Genomic DNA, 18808 nt, shown 5'->3' on the forward strand with positions numbered 1-18808 from the left:
ATGAAAAATAAAACTCATACAAAGTTTTGACGATGCGATAATTGCTTGACAGTGTGATAAATGAAACTGTTAAAAAATCAGCTTTGACGCCAATATTTTACTTCTAGGTAATTTTAATTTACCACAGATTGACTGTATTCCATCCGAAGACGAATCCTGCCTTAAAGACTCTCCTTCTTCTTCACAAATGGAACTATCTCTTCTCGATAAAGTCGTTCTTACTGACTTACAGCAAACAAGCTCTATTAAAAACTCAAAAAATCGAATTCTCGATTTAGTCTTTTCTTTTGACGCTATTAGTAATCTTGTTCTAGATCAGGAATTACTAATATTGACAAGTATTACCCCCATTTGGACATTTTTTTTGACTTAAGTAATCACCTTACTGATCACATTAATTCCTTTGATTGCTTATATAATTTTGATTTCAGAAGAGCCGATTTCCAGCAGTTGTCTGAAGATTTAACCATTTCTGGAATTGCTGATACACTAGCATTTTCTAACATTGACGAAGCAGTTTCAACTTTTTATAGGATCCTTAATTATTGTTTTAAAAAAAAATGTACCGATAAAGTAATCAAGAAATACAAACTTTAGCCATCCTTGGTACACGAAAGAATTGCGTTTACTGCGTAACAAAAGAAATAAGGCATGGAAAACGTATCTCAAAACTCTGTCTTCAGTCAACTTCTTTTTTTATGTTGAACTCTTTAACCAATTTAAATCTCTTTCTAATTTTGTATATGCTTGTTATGTTACTGATATTGGCACCTCTTTGAAAGAGAATCCTAAAAAATTTTGGAATTTTGCAAACTCAAAGAAAAAATCAGATGGCTTTTCAGTTAACTTCACTTACAAGAACCTTTCGTTAGATAAAACTTTTGATATCTGTAACGCCTCAAGAAGTTGATGAAGTATATTTTCATAATCTTCACACTTTTTCGCAAACTAGCTATAGTCACATGCCTGTGCTACAGAATACGGTGCTTGATCTTTTATCTGCGTTGAATGATGACTGCTCAGCCGGTCCTGATGGTATTCCCCCGATAGTATTAAAAAAGTGTAGTAATGCTTTAGTTGAACCCCTTACGTTTTTATTCAAACTTTCTCTAAAAACCAGGCAAATTTCCCAGTATATGGAAGATGTCATTTCTAACACCAATTTTCAAGAAAGGTAACAAGTCGGATATATATGCAACTACAGGCCCATTGCAAAGCTTTCTTGCATTCCTAAAATATTTGAACAAGTTGTTTGTGAAAGCGTAGCATATTTTAGTAAAAATATCATTTGCGAACAGCAACATGGTTTTGTGAAAAAAAGATCAACCGTTACTAATCTCTTCACATTCTCAAACATATGTTCAAACGCTTAAGAACAAGGTTATGAAGTTGACTGTGTATACACTGACTTCTCTAAAGCTTTTGACCAACTTAGCCACGGAATTATTTTATTTAAACTTAAGGCTCTTGGTTTTAAACCATTTTTCTTAGCTTGGATTAAGTCATACCTTGAAAACAGACCCTACGAGGTAAAATTTAGAAATTGTCATTCTGAACCTTTTTTTGGTCAATCTGGTGTTCCCCAGGGAAGCCATCTTGGCCCTTTTCTGTTTATCCTGTCTATTAACGATGTATCGTCATGTCAAGTAAACTTCTCATTTTTGCTGACGATATGAAGATTTTCAAAATAATAAAGTCCACCCATGATCGTATTCTTTTACAAGCAGAAATTGATAGTTTCACATTTTGGTGTGGGAAAAATAGCCTTTTACTTAACCCTTTAAAATGCCAGACTATGACTTTCACTAGAAAACTAATCAGTAACGTATTTGACTACTGTAGGTTAGGGTAGGTTGGAGTGGCTGTCCAGATGTCATTGACACACGTAGACCTCAAGGGTCCATTGTGATACCACTAATGAGGTTACTCATGGGAGAGTAATGAATTTAAACAAACCATTTTGTACTTTTAATAAAGTTAGAGAGACGTTTTGTGTCAATCGTTGCCAGTTCACTGGTGTTATCGAAGAAGGGATTACCGAGAAAGTAATTCTTTCTAATGGAGAGTGCTGGATATGTACATAAAACGTGTTGGACTGTTTCCTCTTCCTCCTCGTCCATGCAGCTTCTACAGAAGTCATTTGTGTAGACTCCTAGCCTCAGACCATGTCTTCCTATGAGGCAGTGTCCCGTTATTACTCCAATTGTAGAGCTTATACTTTGTCTGCTCAGTGATATCAAGCTTTTTGACCGTTTTAAGTCAATACTTGGCCACATTTGCTTAGTTGCTAGGCAGGTGGTACTTTGTGACCATCTAGCATTTGTTGTTTCTAGAGCATATTGCTTGAGAAGATATTTGCATGTAGCAAGTGGTGTTCCTATGTTATGTTTTTGTCTAACATAAGGCAGAAGTGTTCCGTTTTTGGCGAGCTCATCGGCTTTGCAATTTCCCGGAATGTCTCTGTGGCCCGGCACCCAAATGAGGTGAATGTTAAACTATTCCGTCATTTCATTCAGAGATGATTGACAATCGTGGACTGTTTGAGAGTTTGTGGAGACAGACGCGAGATATTTAAGAGCAACTTGGCTGTCTGAGAAGATTCGTATATCCTTACAAGATATTACGTTTTCTTTGAGCCAGGATAGTGCTTCTTTAATCGCCATTACTTCTGCCTGGAATACACTACATTTATTGGGAAGTCTATAGGATAGACTGAGATTCAGTTGTTCTGAAAAGATACCACTTCCAACTCCGTGATCGGCCTTTGATCCGTCAGTATAGAAGTGTACCGCATCGTCTTCCAGGGGTCCCTCTTCTTCCCAGGAGGATCTTGAAGGGATGGGTACCAAATACCATTTTTGGGGTGGCATAGTCTAAGCGATCTGGGATAGATCTGAAATTGTCTAGAGTAGTAGTATGTCCAGTATTGTTACTGGTCCATTGAGAGGTGGCTCTAAGCCTTACACATGAGTTGGCAGCCAGTGCGATCCACCATACGACGGCTCCATAAATGAGTATCGGCCTGATTACCGAAGTGTATAGCCAGTGGGTTATTTTTGGGGAGAAGCCCCATTTTGATCCTATGGCCTTTTTACAAGTAAAAAGCGCTACAGTAGCCTTTTTGACTCTTTCATCAATATTTGCCTTCCAATTTAGTTTTTTTGTCTAAAATGAGGCCCAAATATTTAGCTTGATCGGAAAAGCTTAATGGTATTCCTCTAATCTTGGGTGGGCTAATCTGAGGAATTTTATATCTTCTCGAAAAGAGTATTAATTCTGTTTTGTGTGGGTTGACGTCCAATCCACATTGCTTAGCCCATTTAGTTAGCCTGTTTAGCGCATTTTGTAGGAGTTCCGAGAGAACTTGGGGGTGCTTCCCAGATAAGGATATCGCAACGTCGTCAGCATGGGCAATCACCTTAAAACCCTCTGCTTCCAATGCTGTAAGTAGGTCGTTTACTACCATGTTCCATAAAAGAGGCGAAAGGACTCCACCTTGGGGAGTGCCTCGATTCACCGATCTGGTGGTAGTAAAACTTCTCATGTTAGAAATTATTATCCTGCTTTTGAGCATGAGACTTATATGATCTATGAGTGACTTCTCTAATTTCAGCTTATCCATTGCTGTTGTGATCGCCTGGTAACTGACGTTGTTGAAAGCTCCTTCAATATCTAGGAACGCTACCAGGTTATATTCTTTGTATTCGAGGGAATGTTCAATAGTACGTACCAGCGAGCGAAGTGCTGATTCTACTGATTTTCCCTTAAAGTAAGCATGTTGAGCTGTGGAAATGAGACATGGTTTTAAATTATGTCTTATAAATTTCAATCAATCTCTCCAAGGTTTTAAGAAGGAAGGATGATAGGCTGATTGGTCGTAGATCTTTAGGGTTAACGTGTGAGAGTTTCCCTGCTTTTGAAATGAAGATTACTTTTGCCATTCTCCAGGCTTTGGGAATATATCTCAACCTTACACAGCTTGTCAGAATGATTTCCAATGGTGGAATAATCATGTATGAGCATTTTTGTAGTTCGGCCGGAATGATACCGTCTGGTCCTGGAGATTTATATGGATCAAAGCTGTCTATGGCCCATTGCAGTTTTTTCCGCCTTATTAGATCAACTAAATCGCTTGTATAAGCTAAAGACTCTGACTACTGTATATCACAGCAAAAACTCTGTCGTGTCTCCACATTTAAAGATTTAGGTGTACATTTCTGTTCCAACTTAGAGTTTACCCATCACATTAATTTTATTGTTAATAAGGCAAGTTCTTTGCTTGGTTTTATAAAACGCTGGGCAAATGAGTTCAATGATCCCTATGTTACCCTTTCTTTGTATAATTGCCATGTTCGTCCTCATCTTGAATATGCTTCGCAGGTATGGACTCCCTATTACGAAATTCATAGAAAACGTATTGAATCAATTCAACATAATTTCATTCGCTTTGCCCTAAAAGGTCTTCCTTGGGAAGATCCCTTTGATCTGCCTCCCTCTGAACATCGTATTCTACTTCTTCAAATGCAATCTCTCCATAAAAGGCGTGTTAATAATGATTTAGTATTTTTATTTAAACCCATAGATTTAAATTTAAATAAGATGGGATTAAAATCATTGTTTAGAGCCAGTGCTCCACTATCGTAAACGTTCTCATTATACTTATTTCTCATTGCACTTATGATGAGCCTCTGATTAAAGTTTGACGCTTGCTTTAAGCTTACTTTCTGAAATTCTAAAGTGTAAAAACTGATTATGCTGTAAATTGTGAAAAATAGAGACACTGTTCAATTTTTAAAATGTGACGTGAAACATTTTTGTAACTTAAATCCTTGACCTGTCATAGTGTTACACTTTAAAAGTTAAACAGCGAGTACATGTAACAGCTTTTGTTTTCATAGCTTAAACTCTTAAAATATTTTTAGTACTAACCTTGTTGGGACTGGAACTTCTGTCAAATCACCCATTACAGCTGCTGAATGTAATCTTATGAAACCCGATAAGATTTTTTCAAGAAAATCCACCTCCCCCACTAAAATATTACTAGCCTCGGCTCCTGGTGGTATTTTCCTCATAAAATGTGTATTACCCCGATGGTCACTGAGTTCATTAGAGCTCATATTTCTGGTCATTGATTGACTGCTTGGACTTTTAATCATGTCATCTGAATTAAAAGTAAAAAAATACAATAAAAACGATGATCAATTTTTCAATTGGGATGGGGGTTAAGAAAATTTCTAGCTCTAAATGTTGTGCAAAAAAAGCATGCATAAAAAGTTATTAAAATGAGGATTGTGTTAAAGTGTATATAATTAACATAATGATGTTACATTTTTGTCAAAGAATTCTAAAAATGATGAAAGCAATGGGAAAATGTTGAACGTAAGCAATCACATGCAGCATTTTTGATTTCAATTTAGTGTTTTTTTATTTCTTTTAAATTAATTTTCAATCAAACTCAAATCCTAGAATTCAAATTTTTTTTTGTAAATATCAAACTTTCTTATAATAATTTATCTATAAAAATAATGTATATGCAGTAAATTTTGTATATAAAACAACTCATTTCTAGTTATGTATACATAATGTAGTTTTGTTTGTTTTTACCATTTCCAGGTATTGATAAAAATCTTCCATTTCCATTGTCATTAATTCCAGTTGATTTATATGAACTATTAGCAGATAAATGCATTGTTGATGGACTTAAATGTTCATCCACTGGAATTATGATATAATAATATAATAATATTTTTGTTTTTGTTTAGTTGTTGGATTTTCTGTGATATCTATTATTGTAAAGATAAATCTTTCAATGAATAAAATCATTAAATAAAAAAAAATACTATTATCTTTATGGACCTTAAAAATTTTAACTCGTAATATAATTCAGAGGCTGTATAAGTTTGATCATTATCTTTATATTCTCAGTTAACTACCAGTAGTTTCGAAATTGTAAACATTTAAGTACCTTGAAGTTTAAATGGGTCTTTATAATTGTTATGCCTTCAATACATATAAAAATGAAAAAAAAAATTATACGTATAGTACTTAAAATATATAATATTAGCGCTTGAAAATTGTATTTTCAAATATGAACGTTCTAGGACTGTTTCCTTTTAATTCAAAGACTTGTCAAGTTAATATTACAAACAAATTAAAATCAAAAAAACGTATAATTACAAATCACAGAAATTCAGAGTAAAATGATTTTAACACCTTATGTTTCCAAAAATGTCATTAAAATTTAGTTTCCAGAAAAGAGTTACTGTCAATAATATTGCAACAATTCTTTTTTACTTCTCTTATAAAATTTTGAGGTTAACAAAAACGATTTTAATTTTAAATTGTATTTTTCACGAATTTCTATTTGTAAGTTTTAAAAAGTTACTCTCAAGGTTAAAAATTCTCCTCAGAAGAAACTTTTGTCCGTGTAAAATTTTAAACAAATGTAAAAACAACTTAAAATGTCACTTTGTGTCAGAACCTTTTTCGAAGCTATAAATAATTATTTGATGAAGAGAGCAGAGCTGATGATAATGCTTTGGTTGGATGAATAAAGGATGAAGAATTAAAAGTTTGTCACATTAAAAACAAAAACTTTAAAAATCATTCACAAAAAATGTATTTACAATATCCATATAGAGAAAAATTGAAAATTGAAGTTTATTATTAGTATTGAAGAAGGTATAAGAAAATGAAGTAAATTCTAGAAAATGTTTATAGGTTTGTGGTCAAGTTGGAAGAAGAATTATTGTTATTTGTTGTTATACATCCATACAAAAAAAATGTATATATGAATTTATACAGAAAACAATTAAAGAACAAAAACAAAAATATATGGCAGTGAACCTAGTGGCTGTTGACCACTTGAAGCTGAACGGCTATTATTTGAAGATGTTGCCCCAGATGTTGATGCACCAGCATGAAACCATGTTGTGACACCTATACCGCCAAATTGATTAGTGAATGGATGTCCAAAATCACCTAGATGATGTTAAATGTTAAACATATAATGCAATTATTTACATTTTATTAACTAAAATTAATAATTTTGTGTAAACCATGTTTTTGTTGCTCAAAAAAAACAATTACAAAAAAAATATTTTCAATATTGAAAGGAAAAGTTCAAAAACATTTTTTTAAAGAAGCTTTAAAATAGCAACGACAATATCTTACATATTTCCACTCAAAATCTTAAGCGATTAAGTACAATGTTAAAATGCTTTTCTTAGATCTTAGAATCTCACTCATGCTAAAATTACAATATTGGTAATTTTTTAAAAATCTATATCCCTCGATTTTTAGATGGTTTATATTTATGAGTTCTTATGCCAAATTGTTTTTTTTTTTATATTGTACGCGCACTCAAGGGGCTATGAATACCCTTATAATGATTACACACAGTGCGAGTAATTAGGGAGGATAGGATTTGAAAGGAGATATCGATGCACATTGGTTTTGAAGTCTGGTAAAGCATTCCACATTCGTGTAGTGCGACAAAAAAAAATCTCAAGGGTAAACTGATGGGCATTCCTAAAAGAGCGGGTATTGCGGTTGAATTGTTTGAGGGGATGAATGCAACTGGCTATTTCATTAGAGCATTGCTTATGGAAGTAGCGATAAAATAATGAAAGACATGAAACCTTAAGACCGACGGTGCTCGAAAAGACGGTCACCTATCATTTTAAGAGCTCTCTTTGGAATTCTGTCCAAGAGACTTAAGTGAGTTATAGGAGCACCTGTCCAAATATGGGAATTGTACTCAAGTTTTGGACGAATATAGACTTTATAAATTATAGCCAGATCAGAAGGGGTACAAAACTTCTTCCATCGTCGGAGAAAACCTAAACACTTAGCAGCTGTTCAGTCTCCTCGATGCAAGTACCACTCATGGATAGTGGCATTGGGGAAGGGTTACGCTTTTGCGACAGTAGACATCATTGAGTTTTTAAAGCATTAAATTCTACACCGTTTTTGATTCCCCGCATTGAACAATGCTGTCAAGATCAGCATTTAATGAGCTTATCATATTCTGCCGTTGGTTGTCGACATCCGAAAAACAAGGACGAGAATCTTAAAACGAATATGAAAAGCTGAGGGTACTGTCATCAGCGAAACAATTAAGTGGGTTAGGAGTTTCAGACAAAAGATCATTTATAAAAATAAGGAAGAGAGTCGGAGACAAAACGGAGCCCTGGGGCACACCAGCGTTTATTTTGTGGATATCAGATTTGAACCTGTCCAATACTACTGAACGGTCCGAAAGGTAATTTCTAACCCAACGAAGAAGGAATTCATCAATACCAAGAGCTTTTTGGCAAACTCTATCAAATGCTTTTGAAATATCAAGTGCAATATTCTTACTTTCTCCCAAATGTAAAAATTTGTTCCATTGTTAGGTGAGATAAACCATGAGGTCACGAGTGGACCTATTGCAACGAAAGCCATATTGCTGGTCATTAAGAAGCTTCCGTTCTTCAAGATATTTCTTAAGCTGAAAATTGATCAGCATTTCCATTACCTTGGAAAGAAAGGATGTAAGTGCAATTGGACGATAGTTGGATGGTGAGGAGGATTCGCGTGCGTTTTTTAGGGACAGGCTGGACAAATGCAGGTTTCCTTCCACTCGGAAAACAGATCTGTAGCATAAGACAGATGGAAAAGCTTACGTAGTGGTTTTGCCAGCGTTGAAGACCACCCCTTCAGAACAATAGCGGTTATACTATCCAGGCAAGCGGATTTGTGAATGTCAAGATTTTTAAGTACTCAAGTAACTGAACGATTGCGAAAGAAGATTCGTCACATAAAATCGTTTACGCTTTCAAGTACAGGCGGAGTCATGTCACTCACTGGCAGCATCGAATTAACAGCAAACTGTGATTCAAGCAATTGAGCTTACATAGGGAGTGTCATTAGAAACGAACGTAGGAACCCACGAAGAGGTAGTGTTACGCACATTTTTTACAAATAACCAGAAATTTGTACTACAATTGAGGCATTGTTGTATTTTTTGCTGTAATTTTTGGTCATACAAACATTTAATGCGTCGTATATGTCCGTTACAGTCTCTCTAGCTTGTTTGAACTTATTCCGGTTTTCCTCAGTTGGTTTGGCTTTGTAATACTTACATTTTTGATCCTAATAACCTCTTTACAGCTCAAATAAAACCATGAGTTTTCTTTGGGTTTTATAGATTTTACCCTATTCGGGATAAAATTTCTTATTCCACAAAGAATTAAGCTTGTTACCATATCTGCACTGTAATCCACGTCACTATCAAGAAAGCATAGTGGCCAGTTAAAGTTCCTGAAGAATTCATTGAAACCGTAAAAGTTGGCTTTCTCATATTGCTAAACGGTCCTCGTAGGGGTTTTAACTTTAACTTGTATTTTTTGGCATGAGAAATTTGTTTGCTATGTTTTTATCACAAGAGCCTTCATTATTTTTAAGAGTTCACGATGCACGTTATTTAAAAAATGGTATTTTAAAAGTCAAACAAAACAGTTCGGCTTTTGAAATATCTAATAAATTGCTAAGTATTGAGAAAATTCACAATTGATTTAACCCTCAACAATAGGACAATGTTTAGGTAAACATCTAATCAATAATTTGACTCAAACGTAAACGTTTGGGGAGCGTCTTTCAAAGATGAAGACGCGATTCTGCCTTATTAATTATTCCATCTTAATAAATATTTCTCATAAAATTGTTTACCAATATAAAATAATTGCAATCTATACATAAATTAACTTATTCCAAATCATAAGAACTTCCTACTTTGTGCACTCAAAATCTTCCACATTATTTTTTAACAAATATTTTCATTAATTTAATGAACAAATAAATTAAAACCTATTTAATCAACAAGATAACTGATGGACCCAAACTGTCTAATCAAAAGTTGATTTTTGTTGAAAAACAAAAGGAAACTTTGATAAGAGTTTGCGGAAGAGTTTTTATAGTCTAGGATGTCAAAAAATAAAAAATATAATTTGTATAAAAATTTTAAGATGATATAGATCCCAATGCTAAATTGCAACAAGCCCGAATAAACTAAATGTAGGTTAGCAAAAGCTTTTTATATTTGTGATTTAAACACCAAACAATTTAAAAAAAAAACTGCATGTAAAGGTTGCATAATGTGACTTTTAGTAAACTTGACTTAAAATTTGATTTTTGCACCTTCTTGTTCCAATTTTTTTTTGAAAGACTCACAAATAATTAGTTTAGAACTTAAAAAATGTGACAATTGACTTAGGCTTTAATCAGTATAATTTTGTTCTTATTTTATTGATTTCCAAACAACAGATTAAAAATTAGTGAAAAATAGAAACCATTTCTAATATCCTAACACAACACCACCACTTGGACTATGATGTGTAAATAATTCAGCTGGCAATAACCAAGCATAACTGGATATTTAAAAATAAGACCATTGTACTTAGTTACTCATACTCATTATTGAAAATCTTATTTTATAAAAACAAAGTAACAAGGTCATCATTTTAATTGCATTAAAGAAACAATATATACGTAAATATCAATATAAATCATTTGGGACAGAAAACATTATATATTGAAGTACAAATACCTTTATATAGATTTATTTATTATTGATATAGGTCAGACGATTTAAGCTTATCAAAAATTTGCACAAAATTATGATAATTTCGTATAGAGACAAATATTTTGATATTTAATTTATTTGATAAAAATTTGTATGCATATTAAATTAGACTATTTTTGATTGAGACGTGAGCAAATATTTGTTAAATATGATTTAATATGAAAAGTGCACAAATAATTTAGTTATTAACACCTTTATTCAAATTTTAACAGAATTTAAGATATATGGACGGCATATCCGGTTAATTGCGATTCGGTTGCTTAATCGCTTGATAAATCAAAAAAAAATCTTTTCTAAAAATGTTGTCATGACACTCCTTATCATAAAATAAATATGTTATGATTTTAGTTCACATATTTGCAATGTTTTGATACTGTGTATATAAAGTAGGTGAATTAAAAGAGCCAATAATGGCTTAGCTTCTTTTAATAACACTGGTTAACAAGATAATGTAGCTGGCAATCAAATTGTACCTTTAGATTGAAACCGACTTCCATATCTCACGTACGTCAAGTTTTTGAGAACCAAACTTTTACTGGGATGCGACCCACATTGATAACTTCCCATCCTTTCTGTCGATTTGTCTTGCTTAAAAGTTTGTAGGTTTTCGTATTGGTTAAAAAAAAAGTTGTCAGTTGCATTATTCTCAAAAATTTTAAAATTACCAACAATATTTTTCATATAAAGAAATAGTTAAGTTTGAAAGTCTAGTTTTGTTAAATAGATTTTTAGTCGAAAACAAATTTTTACCAATTTAAGCAGCATTTCTTAAATGCTTAAAATTGGATGAATGGCATTAATTTGAGAGTTTTCAAGAAGGGAACATCAATTTGTTTCAAATTTGCGTACTATTTTTTACGAAAAAAACGGACTGTTGGATTTAAAAACGATATAAAAAAGTTTGAAGACAATATTTTTAATTTTTGAAAAGTACATTTTTACCAAGTTTTAGTATTGTTTTTTTTTTTTAGGTTTTTATTTTTTGTAAAAAAAACTATTAATTAGATTTTCTTAAAATTTTACTCAATGTGGACAACAATATTTTTTTAAAGATAAAACTAGTTTAAAGCCAATATCTCAAAGTTCTAAAAAGATATTTGTGTCGAAATTAATTTTTTACCAGCTTTTATTAATTTTTTTTGTAGGTTTTTATTTTTTGTGAGAAAACTGTCAATTCGATTGTCCTCAAACATTTAAGAATGTTGAAAACAATATTTCTTATGAGTAAAAATTAGTTGAAAGCCATAATATCAAATTTTTGAAAAGATATTTGAGTCGAAAATTAGTTTTAAACAACTTTGAGTAATGTTTTTTTTTGTTTTTATAAAAAAAACTGTCAATTTGATTTTTTTCAAAATTTTACCAGATGATAAGAACGGTTTTCTTTTTTGCACCAAATTGTTTTGGAGATGGAATCATTTTTTATTCGTTAAATTTTTGAGGCGCCAAATTTTTTTTTCAGTTTTTCTGATTTATAAAAAAAAACCGATAATTGTTTTTTTGCCAAAAATATGTACTGGTTTGGTATCACATTACAATATATAATATAAAATTAAATTCAAGTCTCTAGCGGCATTGGGTCATGAGATATTAAGGGGTTAACCATAATTTTCACTTCTTTTTAAACGGCTATGGTATTAAAACAATTTATGCAATTTTCTCGAGAACCCTTTCTGCAATATTATCTGTACAATAACATTTATTTATATCTCTTCTGGTTCTTGAGCTATGGACGACGAAAAAAACGTCGTACGTACACGCACGCACATACATCTTTCTAAAAACCTTTTATTTCGATTCTCGAGATCTTGAAACGTCGAGAAATGTCAAAATTTTCAATTCGACAAATCGGACCCATTGCAATAACTTCCTATGGGAAGTTTAAAATGAAAAATAAACAATTGTAATCGCGAATATTTTCTGAATAAAAATTGATTTTATCTCCAATTTTGTTGCAATGAAGATTAACGTTTTTGGTAAAATCTGGTAAAATTTTGGGAAAAATTAATTTTCAACTATCAAATATCTTCTAAAAATTAAAAATATTGGCTTCAAACTATTTTAATCTTATATATATATATATATTGTTTTCGACATTCAGTACAATTTTAATAAAAATCTAGCAGTATAAGTTTAAAATTTAAAAATTTGATGTTACAGATTCTCGATATCTCCTGAAAGTATTGACTGCATGGTATTGACTTCAAAATCATTTCATTATATGCTAAATTTTCTTAGACAAATTCTATTTGTAGCTTTCAAGAATTGCTAATACAATTGGTAAACATTTGTTTTCGACTAAAAATCCCTTTAACTAAAATAGATTTTTGAAATCAAACTATTTTATCGTAAGCAAAACATTGTTTTAGTTATTCCTTTTTTTTTGGAAAAATCAACAGACAACTTTTTAAATGAGTCCCAGCCTCTTTTTTTTCAAAAAAAATCTGCAATCAACTACTTCAATATTCTGCTCAAATTTTAAGTATCTTATTTGTTTTATGAAGAAATCTTCAGTAATTTAAGTTTTTATATATGACCCATGTAAACCTTCAAATATCTCTGAAGCTTTTATGCTATTCTTAACAGAAAAATGCAAGAAAATATAAAACCAATTTCTGATCTTTTTGCAAATTCGTAGACTTAACACCAAGTTTTTGAAATTTATTGGAAATTAATACACAAACAATGTTGAAACGGTTATTTCTAGTTTGAACACATGTAGCTTAAATTGGCGTTTGGATTCGGAATCAGCACACAAAATTAATTCTATATCGAATAAGTAAAAAAAAAACTCAAAGTTTTTTCTAAACTTAAAATGAAGTCACATGAAGACACATAAGTCTTCTAAAAAACTCAAAGTTTTTTCTAAACTTAAAATGAAGTCACATGAAGACACATAAGTCTTCTAATAACTAATAAGAAATTACGAAAACTAAGTGAGATACTAAAATAATTTAACCTTCATTTAAAAGCTAAAGATTTGTGCTTTGCAAAATCATCATACAATTAATTGTTAAGGGATATTTTATGTTTTAACTTTGCCTTAAAAATCGTTTTTGGTTCTCTTATTCATTTTTAAAATGGCTTATTTTAAAAACTTGATGTCATAGAAAATCGTTTAAAAAGTATTATTTTGTTTGTGCAATAGGAAAAAGAAACGAAATTTAGTGCAATTGTCCTTAACTTTATAACTTTAAATATCAAAGTTAGTTGTGAAGTTAATATTTTCAACAACCTCAGTTATTGACAAGGACATCCATCAGTCTATCAGACACAAATCTAAGAAACGTATTCAATACTCAATAAGCAAAATCATAGGTATAGCTCAAGAAATGAAACTACAGTTTAAAAAACCACGAAAGACACTTTTATCTTCCCCGCCATGGCATATAAAAACTTATCCAATTCTGATGAATTTGGTACAATATAATAAGGCAAATACCAGCAACGCAGGTTACTACTAGTCTTTGTTCTCCAATATCTCATCTGAACTTAAAATTTTATGGATGGTTCTAAATAACTAAGCCATACGTCATTTGCCGACACTTTAGAAAATGGTTTAATTCTGCGCATTGGTTCCTTACCGGAGGTTAGGTTAGGTTAAGGTGGCTGCTGATTTAGAATCCACACACTTAAGCCAAAAGAAAAGCCCCATTGTGATACCACATCAATCTCTAGATTCTTACCGGAAACCACATCAATTTTCACGGCATTTCATGCACTAAAGATAACTATGGAAAACAGTGGAAAATTTATTATATTCTCAGACAGTATATCTGTGTTAAAAGCTATAAACAATCCAAAAAACAACACTGACCTAATTTCCTCCATTAAAAACAAGATTGCAATGATGCCAAAGAAAATAAAACTGAAATGGACCCCTGGTCATGTAAATATCCGTGGCAGAAAATTCGGCAAAAGAAGCACCAGTATTTCAATTCAATCCAATCACTAAACAAAGCCTTAAAACTAAGATTAAAAAAAAAACTTAAAAACTGTGCAAGAAACTCAATGGAGCCTTTACCACCATCATTATACAAAATTAAACCCAACGAACTCCCCAAGTAAATACCCTACGAACCTGCCAAAAACGCAAAATCACAAACTTTGCGCGCCTCAGACTCAGTCACACTTCAACAGCCCACCAATATCTACTCACCAGAAAAAACCACCCGAGGTGCGCAACATGCAACACAATTTTGAATATCTCACAAATCATCGAAAATTGCCGAATATCAAAACCAATTACAGAATCCGTTTTTAAAAATCTATCAATTTATGAAATATTAAAAAATCCCAATTCTAAGAATATCGAAGATGTAAATAAACTGAGACTTTAAAACTAACTCCATAACTATTTTTATCTTACCTTTTGTATTAGCTTGTAATTTAAATTACGTGTTAATAAATAATAAATAAATAGAAACAAAATGATTGGAATTGACCTTAATTTAACCTTTAGACTTTTTTCTTTATGGCCAAATTATTCCAAAAAAAAAATTAACCATGTGTCCGGGTTTGCCAAAACGTGTTCGGTTTGCCATATACTTATTTTAGTGCGAAGGAAAATGACGCGATGTTAGAGATTTCTGAAGGTTTTGAGTTTGATAGTCTGCTTAGTACTAGTTCCCGGTGATCAATGCTGCACAAAAAAATCAGTTAAAAGGAAGTATCACGAATAATATTTGAATTTTGGATTTGCTGAGACAAGTGAAAACAAACTTCAAAGCATAATTTGCGACAAAGTGTTTCCGAACAGTGCAATGTTTCCAGCAAAATGAAACGTCACTTTATTCAAAAGAAAGTATGCTCAACTTACTAAATCTCAAACCATTATTGCGTATCACTCAAAGACAGTGAACGAAAATGCGTTGATGGCATCCTCCTTGGTACGTTTTCGAAGCCCATATCATTGCTGAAAACTTAATAAAGCCGTGTTTTAAAGACATTGTTGAATGTTTGTTGGTTGAAAAGGCCAACAAATTAGTAGACGAATCGGAGACTTAGCGGAGAATGTGAAAGCTACTTTACTTACTTTTACGAATAAAAGTCATATAATTTGCGCTGCAATGGATGAATCAACGGATGTTTCACCAATATCTACAGTCCCTTCAAGAAGATCTGCTCTTCTGCAAGCCGTTGCCAACTACTACAGCTGGTGGTGAAATTTGTAATTTGATTGACAATTTTTTTTATTGTAAATGGCATACCATAGGTTAACTGCGTGGAAGTATGTACGGACTGTGCCAAGGCCATAAATGGAAAAACGTCCGTCGCAAGAATAAAGCAAATTGTTAAAGGATGAACCAGTAGACAGTAGACATTCTATAACGTCTCCCTTAAAGAGGTGTTGGACGAAATCTTGAAAATAATTAATTTTATTAAATCACGGCCAAAGGCTTTTTAAAGCATTGTGTGATGACATGGGTAGTCTACATACTTGTTTACTTCTTCACCTGGATGTAAACACTGACTTGGCTTTTCGAAAAAAGAGCTGAAGTTAGAACTTCCTCACTGACGACAACTTTGCTTCGGGGGACATGTTGTGTAATGATCGTTGGTTATTGAAATTGGCATATCTATCAGGCATATTTAAAAAAAAAAAAATGATTTGGGTGTATCACTTCAGGGAAAGCCAATATCTAACTGTTTTCAAGACAAAATATAAGCATTTCAAAAAATTCAGTTTTGGGCTGAATCTATAAAAAATCGGAACCTAGACTGCTCCAAAGTGCTCAAAGAATTTGAAGAAGACAATGCTCAAAGAATTTAAAGAAGAAATAGATTTGGACCTTTCCGACGATATTTTAAATGAGTTTCATATCCACTTTTAGTTGATTTGCTGGATAGCTTCCTCCATTATTTTCCAGAGGAATTCCACCTGAACATTAGGGAAAACATATGGGTAATAAACCCGTATTCTACCGTTGGAAAAGGCACCTACCCTCACATCGCGGCAGTTTGAGTTCTTGATTGACCTGACATCAGATTCTTCGTTAAAAGAACTTTTTGCACAAAAAAGTCCTTATCAGAATTCTGGTGTATGTTGAAAGACGAGTTCAGTTCACGGTCAAAAAAAGCTAAAATAATTCTTCTGCCGTTTGCAACAACGAATCAAGGTTCTCTGCATATGTTGGAACTATAACAAAATATAGATCCCGTCTCGATGAAGAACCTGATATACGGTTGCAGTTGTCAAAAATTTAACCAGATATTTCAGCTTTATGCAAAAATAAGCAGGCACATTATTCCCACTAAAAAGAAACTCCATATAATTATAATGCATATAATATATTTATGTTAAAATTTTTAGTTGATTTCTTTGTTTCTCTAAATCAACATTTTTCAAAAACTATCATTAGTATTGGTCATAATAACTTAAATTAGATTTAAAAAAAAGTTAAAACTAGAATATTTTTTAACCCTTAACCATTTACATGAGTAAAAAATAAAACAAAAAAATACTTCCCAATGTTAAAACCAATTTGTTAAAACAAAATTTGTATTAGTTAATAAATTGTAGGGATATGTTTCTTATCATAAATTTAAGGCTTTAGTTTATGAAACAAAATCCCAATTTTCATTATTTCGCCTGAGCAATGAAATTAAGTATCTTCCTTAATTTCCTCCTTAACTCTTGCATGAAAAAAGCAATTTCCCAATAATTGCTATACTTTCATAAAATAAAAACCAACATAAAACCATACTATATTGTTATTTATAATAATGCTGATAAATGATAACGTTTAAAATCTTTCCTAACAATATGTAGGTTAGGTATGTACAAAATTTAATTTGAGTGAATTGATGTTTAATTGTGATGAAGATTCCTGTGATTTTATGGTGCACATAAGACTACGTTGTAAGCTGGTTTATACTTATGTTTCCTATAATAAAGCTGTGAATTTATGATTACTTCCTTATACCGTAGCGATGACTGTTGTCTTGTGATTCCAACTGATTTCTCACACACATTTCCTTTTTTATTTTTCGATATTAAATTTATTTGTTTTTTATTTAATTTTAGATGAAATATAACTCACAATTATTAGAAGCTTTTTTAAACAGCTTTTTTCCTTAATATCAACGAGAAGATACATTTCTGTCAGTTGCTTTAAAAATTTTACATTGAGTTTTATTAACATAATTTGCAAATGTCAAAAATAAGAAAAATATAATAAAGTGTATATTTTATACAGAAAAACAAACTAAGCAATTTCTAAATTAAAATACTTGATGTACTTTGATTTGCTAAAGAAACCTGTTTGGACTTTCATAGCTATTTGAACATGTCATTAAAGCAAATTGTGACGTAAAAGCGTTTATAGATGATATAAAAGTAAAGACAATGAGCAATATAAAAAAACACTATTAAGTGGATAAGTTCTCGAAATAAACATGAATTAGGAAATGAAACTTTTCTAAGTCCAAAATAATTGGAAAGTGGTTGAACATTTGTTTTTTAGACATTGTCGTTTCTAGATCAGAAAACAAAACACAAAGTTTAATGTTTTTACTTTATTTTGTTTTCTTCTGTTAACTTTTGTATTACATCAACAAATATTAAACTAGTTTTTCTCAACCCTTAACCATTTACATAAGTTCCAAGTTGTTTGAAATTTATCATATTCAAAAAATGAAATGGTTGAAGAAATCAGTTAGTATCCCAGAACCGCAGAACACAAATTAGCAACATTACTTTAGGTACATTATGCAGGTTTTCGTATTTACTATGGCACTGAAAATCTATAGTTTTTACTTTTGAATACCTGTTGGAACTGCTAAATAGCAACCACGTTGATCTCTATGGGGGCCATAAGTTTGTGGACTTGGCGAAAGTCGTCCTGCAGTTAGTCCCGAAGATGAGGCTGTTGCATGCAATGTATGTTGGGATGCAGGTTTGGCTTGTTGGAGGTCTATTTTTAAATTTTGGTTTTTATATATTTTTGAATTACCTTACACAAATTTTTTTCGAAGTATTATACAAATATAGTTAGCTTGAAAATACCAAATTATATAGATCTTTTATCCAAAATACTATCTCAATGGAAGAATGATAAGCTTTGAATATATAGAACGCTTAACTCTTTTTTTTTTTAATTGAAAAAGCACTCAAAACAACCAAACGATGTTATATTATAATGTTTATAAAACTCAAATACAAAATATATATATATATATGTT

General features: G+C 31.7%; 1 protein-coding gene across 10 annotated transcripts in view; it reads right to left on the minus strand.

Annotated features, from left to right (window-relative positions):
• LOC129952860 (sodium-driven chloride bicarbonate exchanger) overlaps positions 1-18808 on the minus strand; it is a 96837-nt gene that overhangs the window by 33758 nt on the left and 44271 nt on the right. For 7 of the 10 annotated variants that reach the window (XR_008782404.1, XM_056065754.1, XM_056065752.1 and 4 more), the window contains exons 5-6: positions 18394-18540; positions 4930-5161 (exon numbers count right to left, since the gene is read on the minus strand). Coding sequence is in view for 9 of the 10 variants with exons in the window: in XM_056065754.1 (XP_055921729.1) it covers positions 4930-5161; positions 18394-18540 (379 nt within the window). In the remaining variant the exon portion in view is untranslated. Of the gene's footprint in view, positions 1-4929; positions 5162-5604; positions 5716-6846; positions 6982-18393; positions 18541-18808 lie in introns of all 10 variants that reach the window. The other 3 variants (XM_056065748.1, XM_056065746.1, XM_056065750.1) reach the window with 3 other exon arrangements.

The sequence above is a fragment of the Eupeodes corollae genome, chromosome 3 (genome assembly GCF_945859685.1).
Source record: "Eupeodes corollae chromosome 3, idEupCoro1.1, whole genome shotgun sequence".
NCBI classification, from domain to species: Eukaryota; Metazoa; Arthropoda; class Insecta; order Diptera; family Syrphidae; genus Eupeodes; species Eupeodes corollae.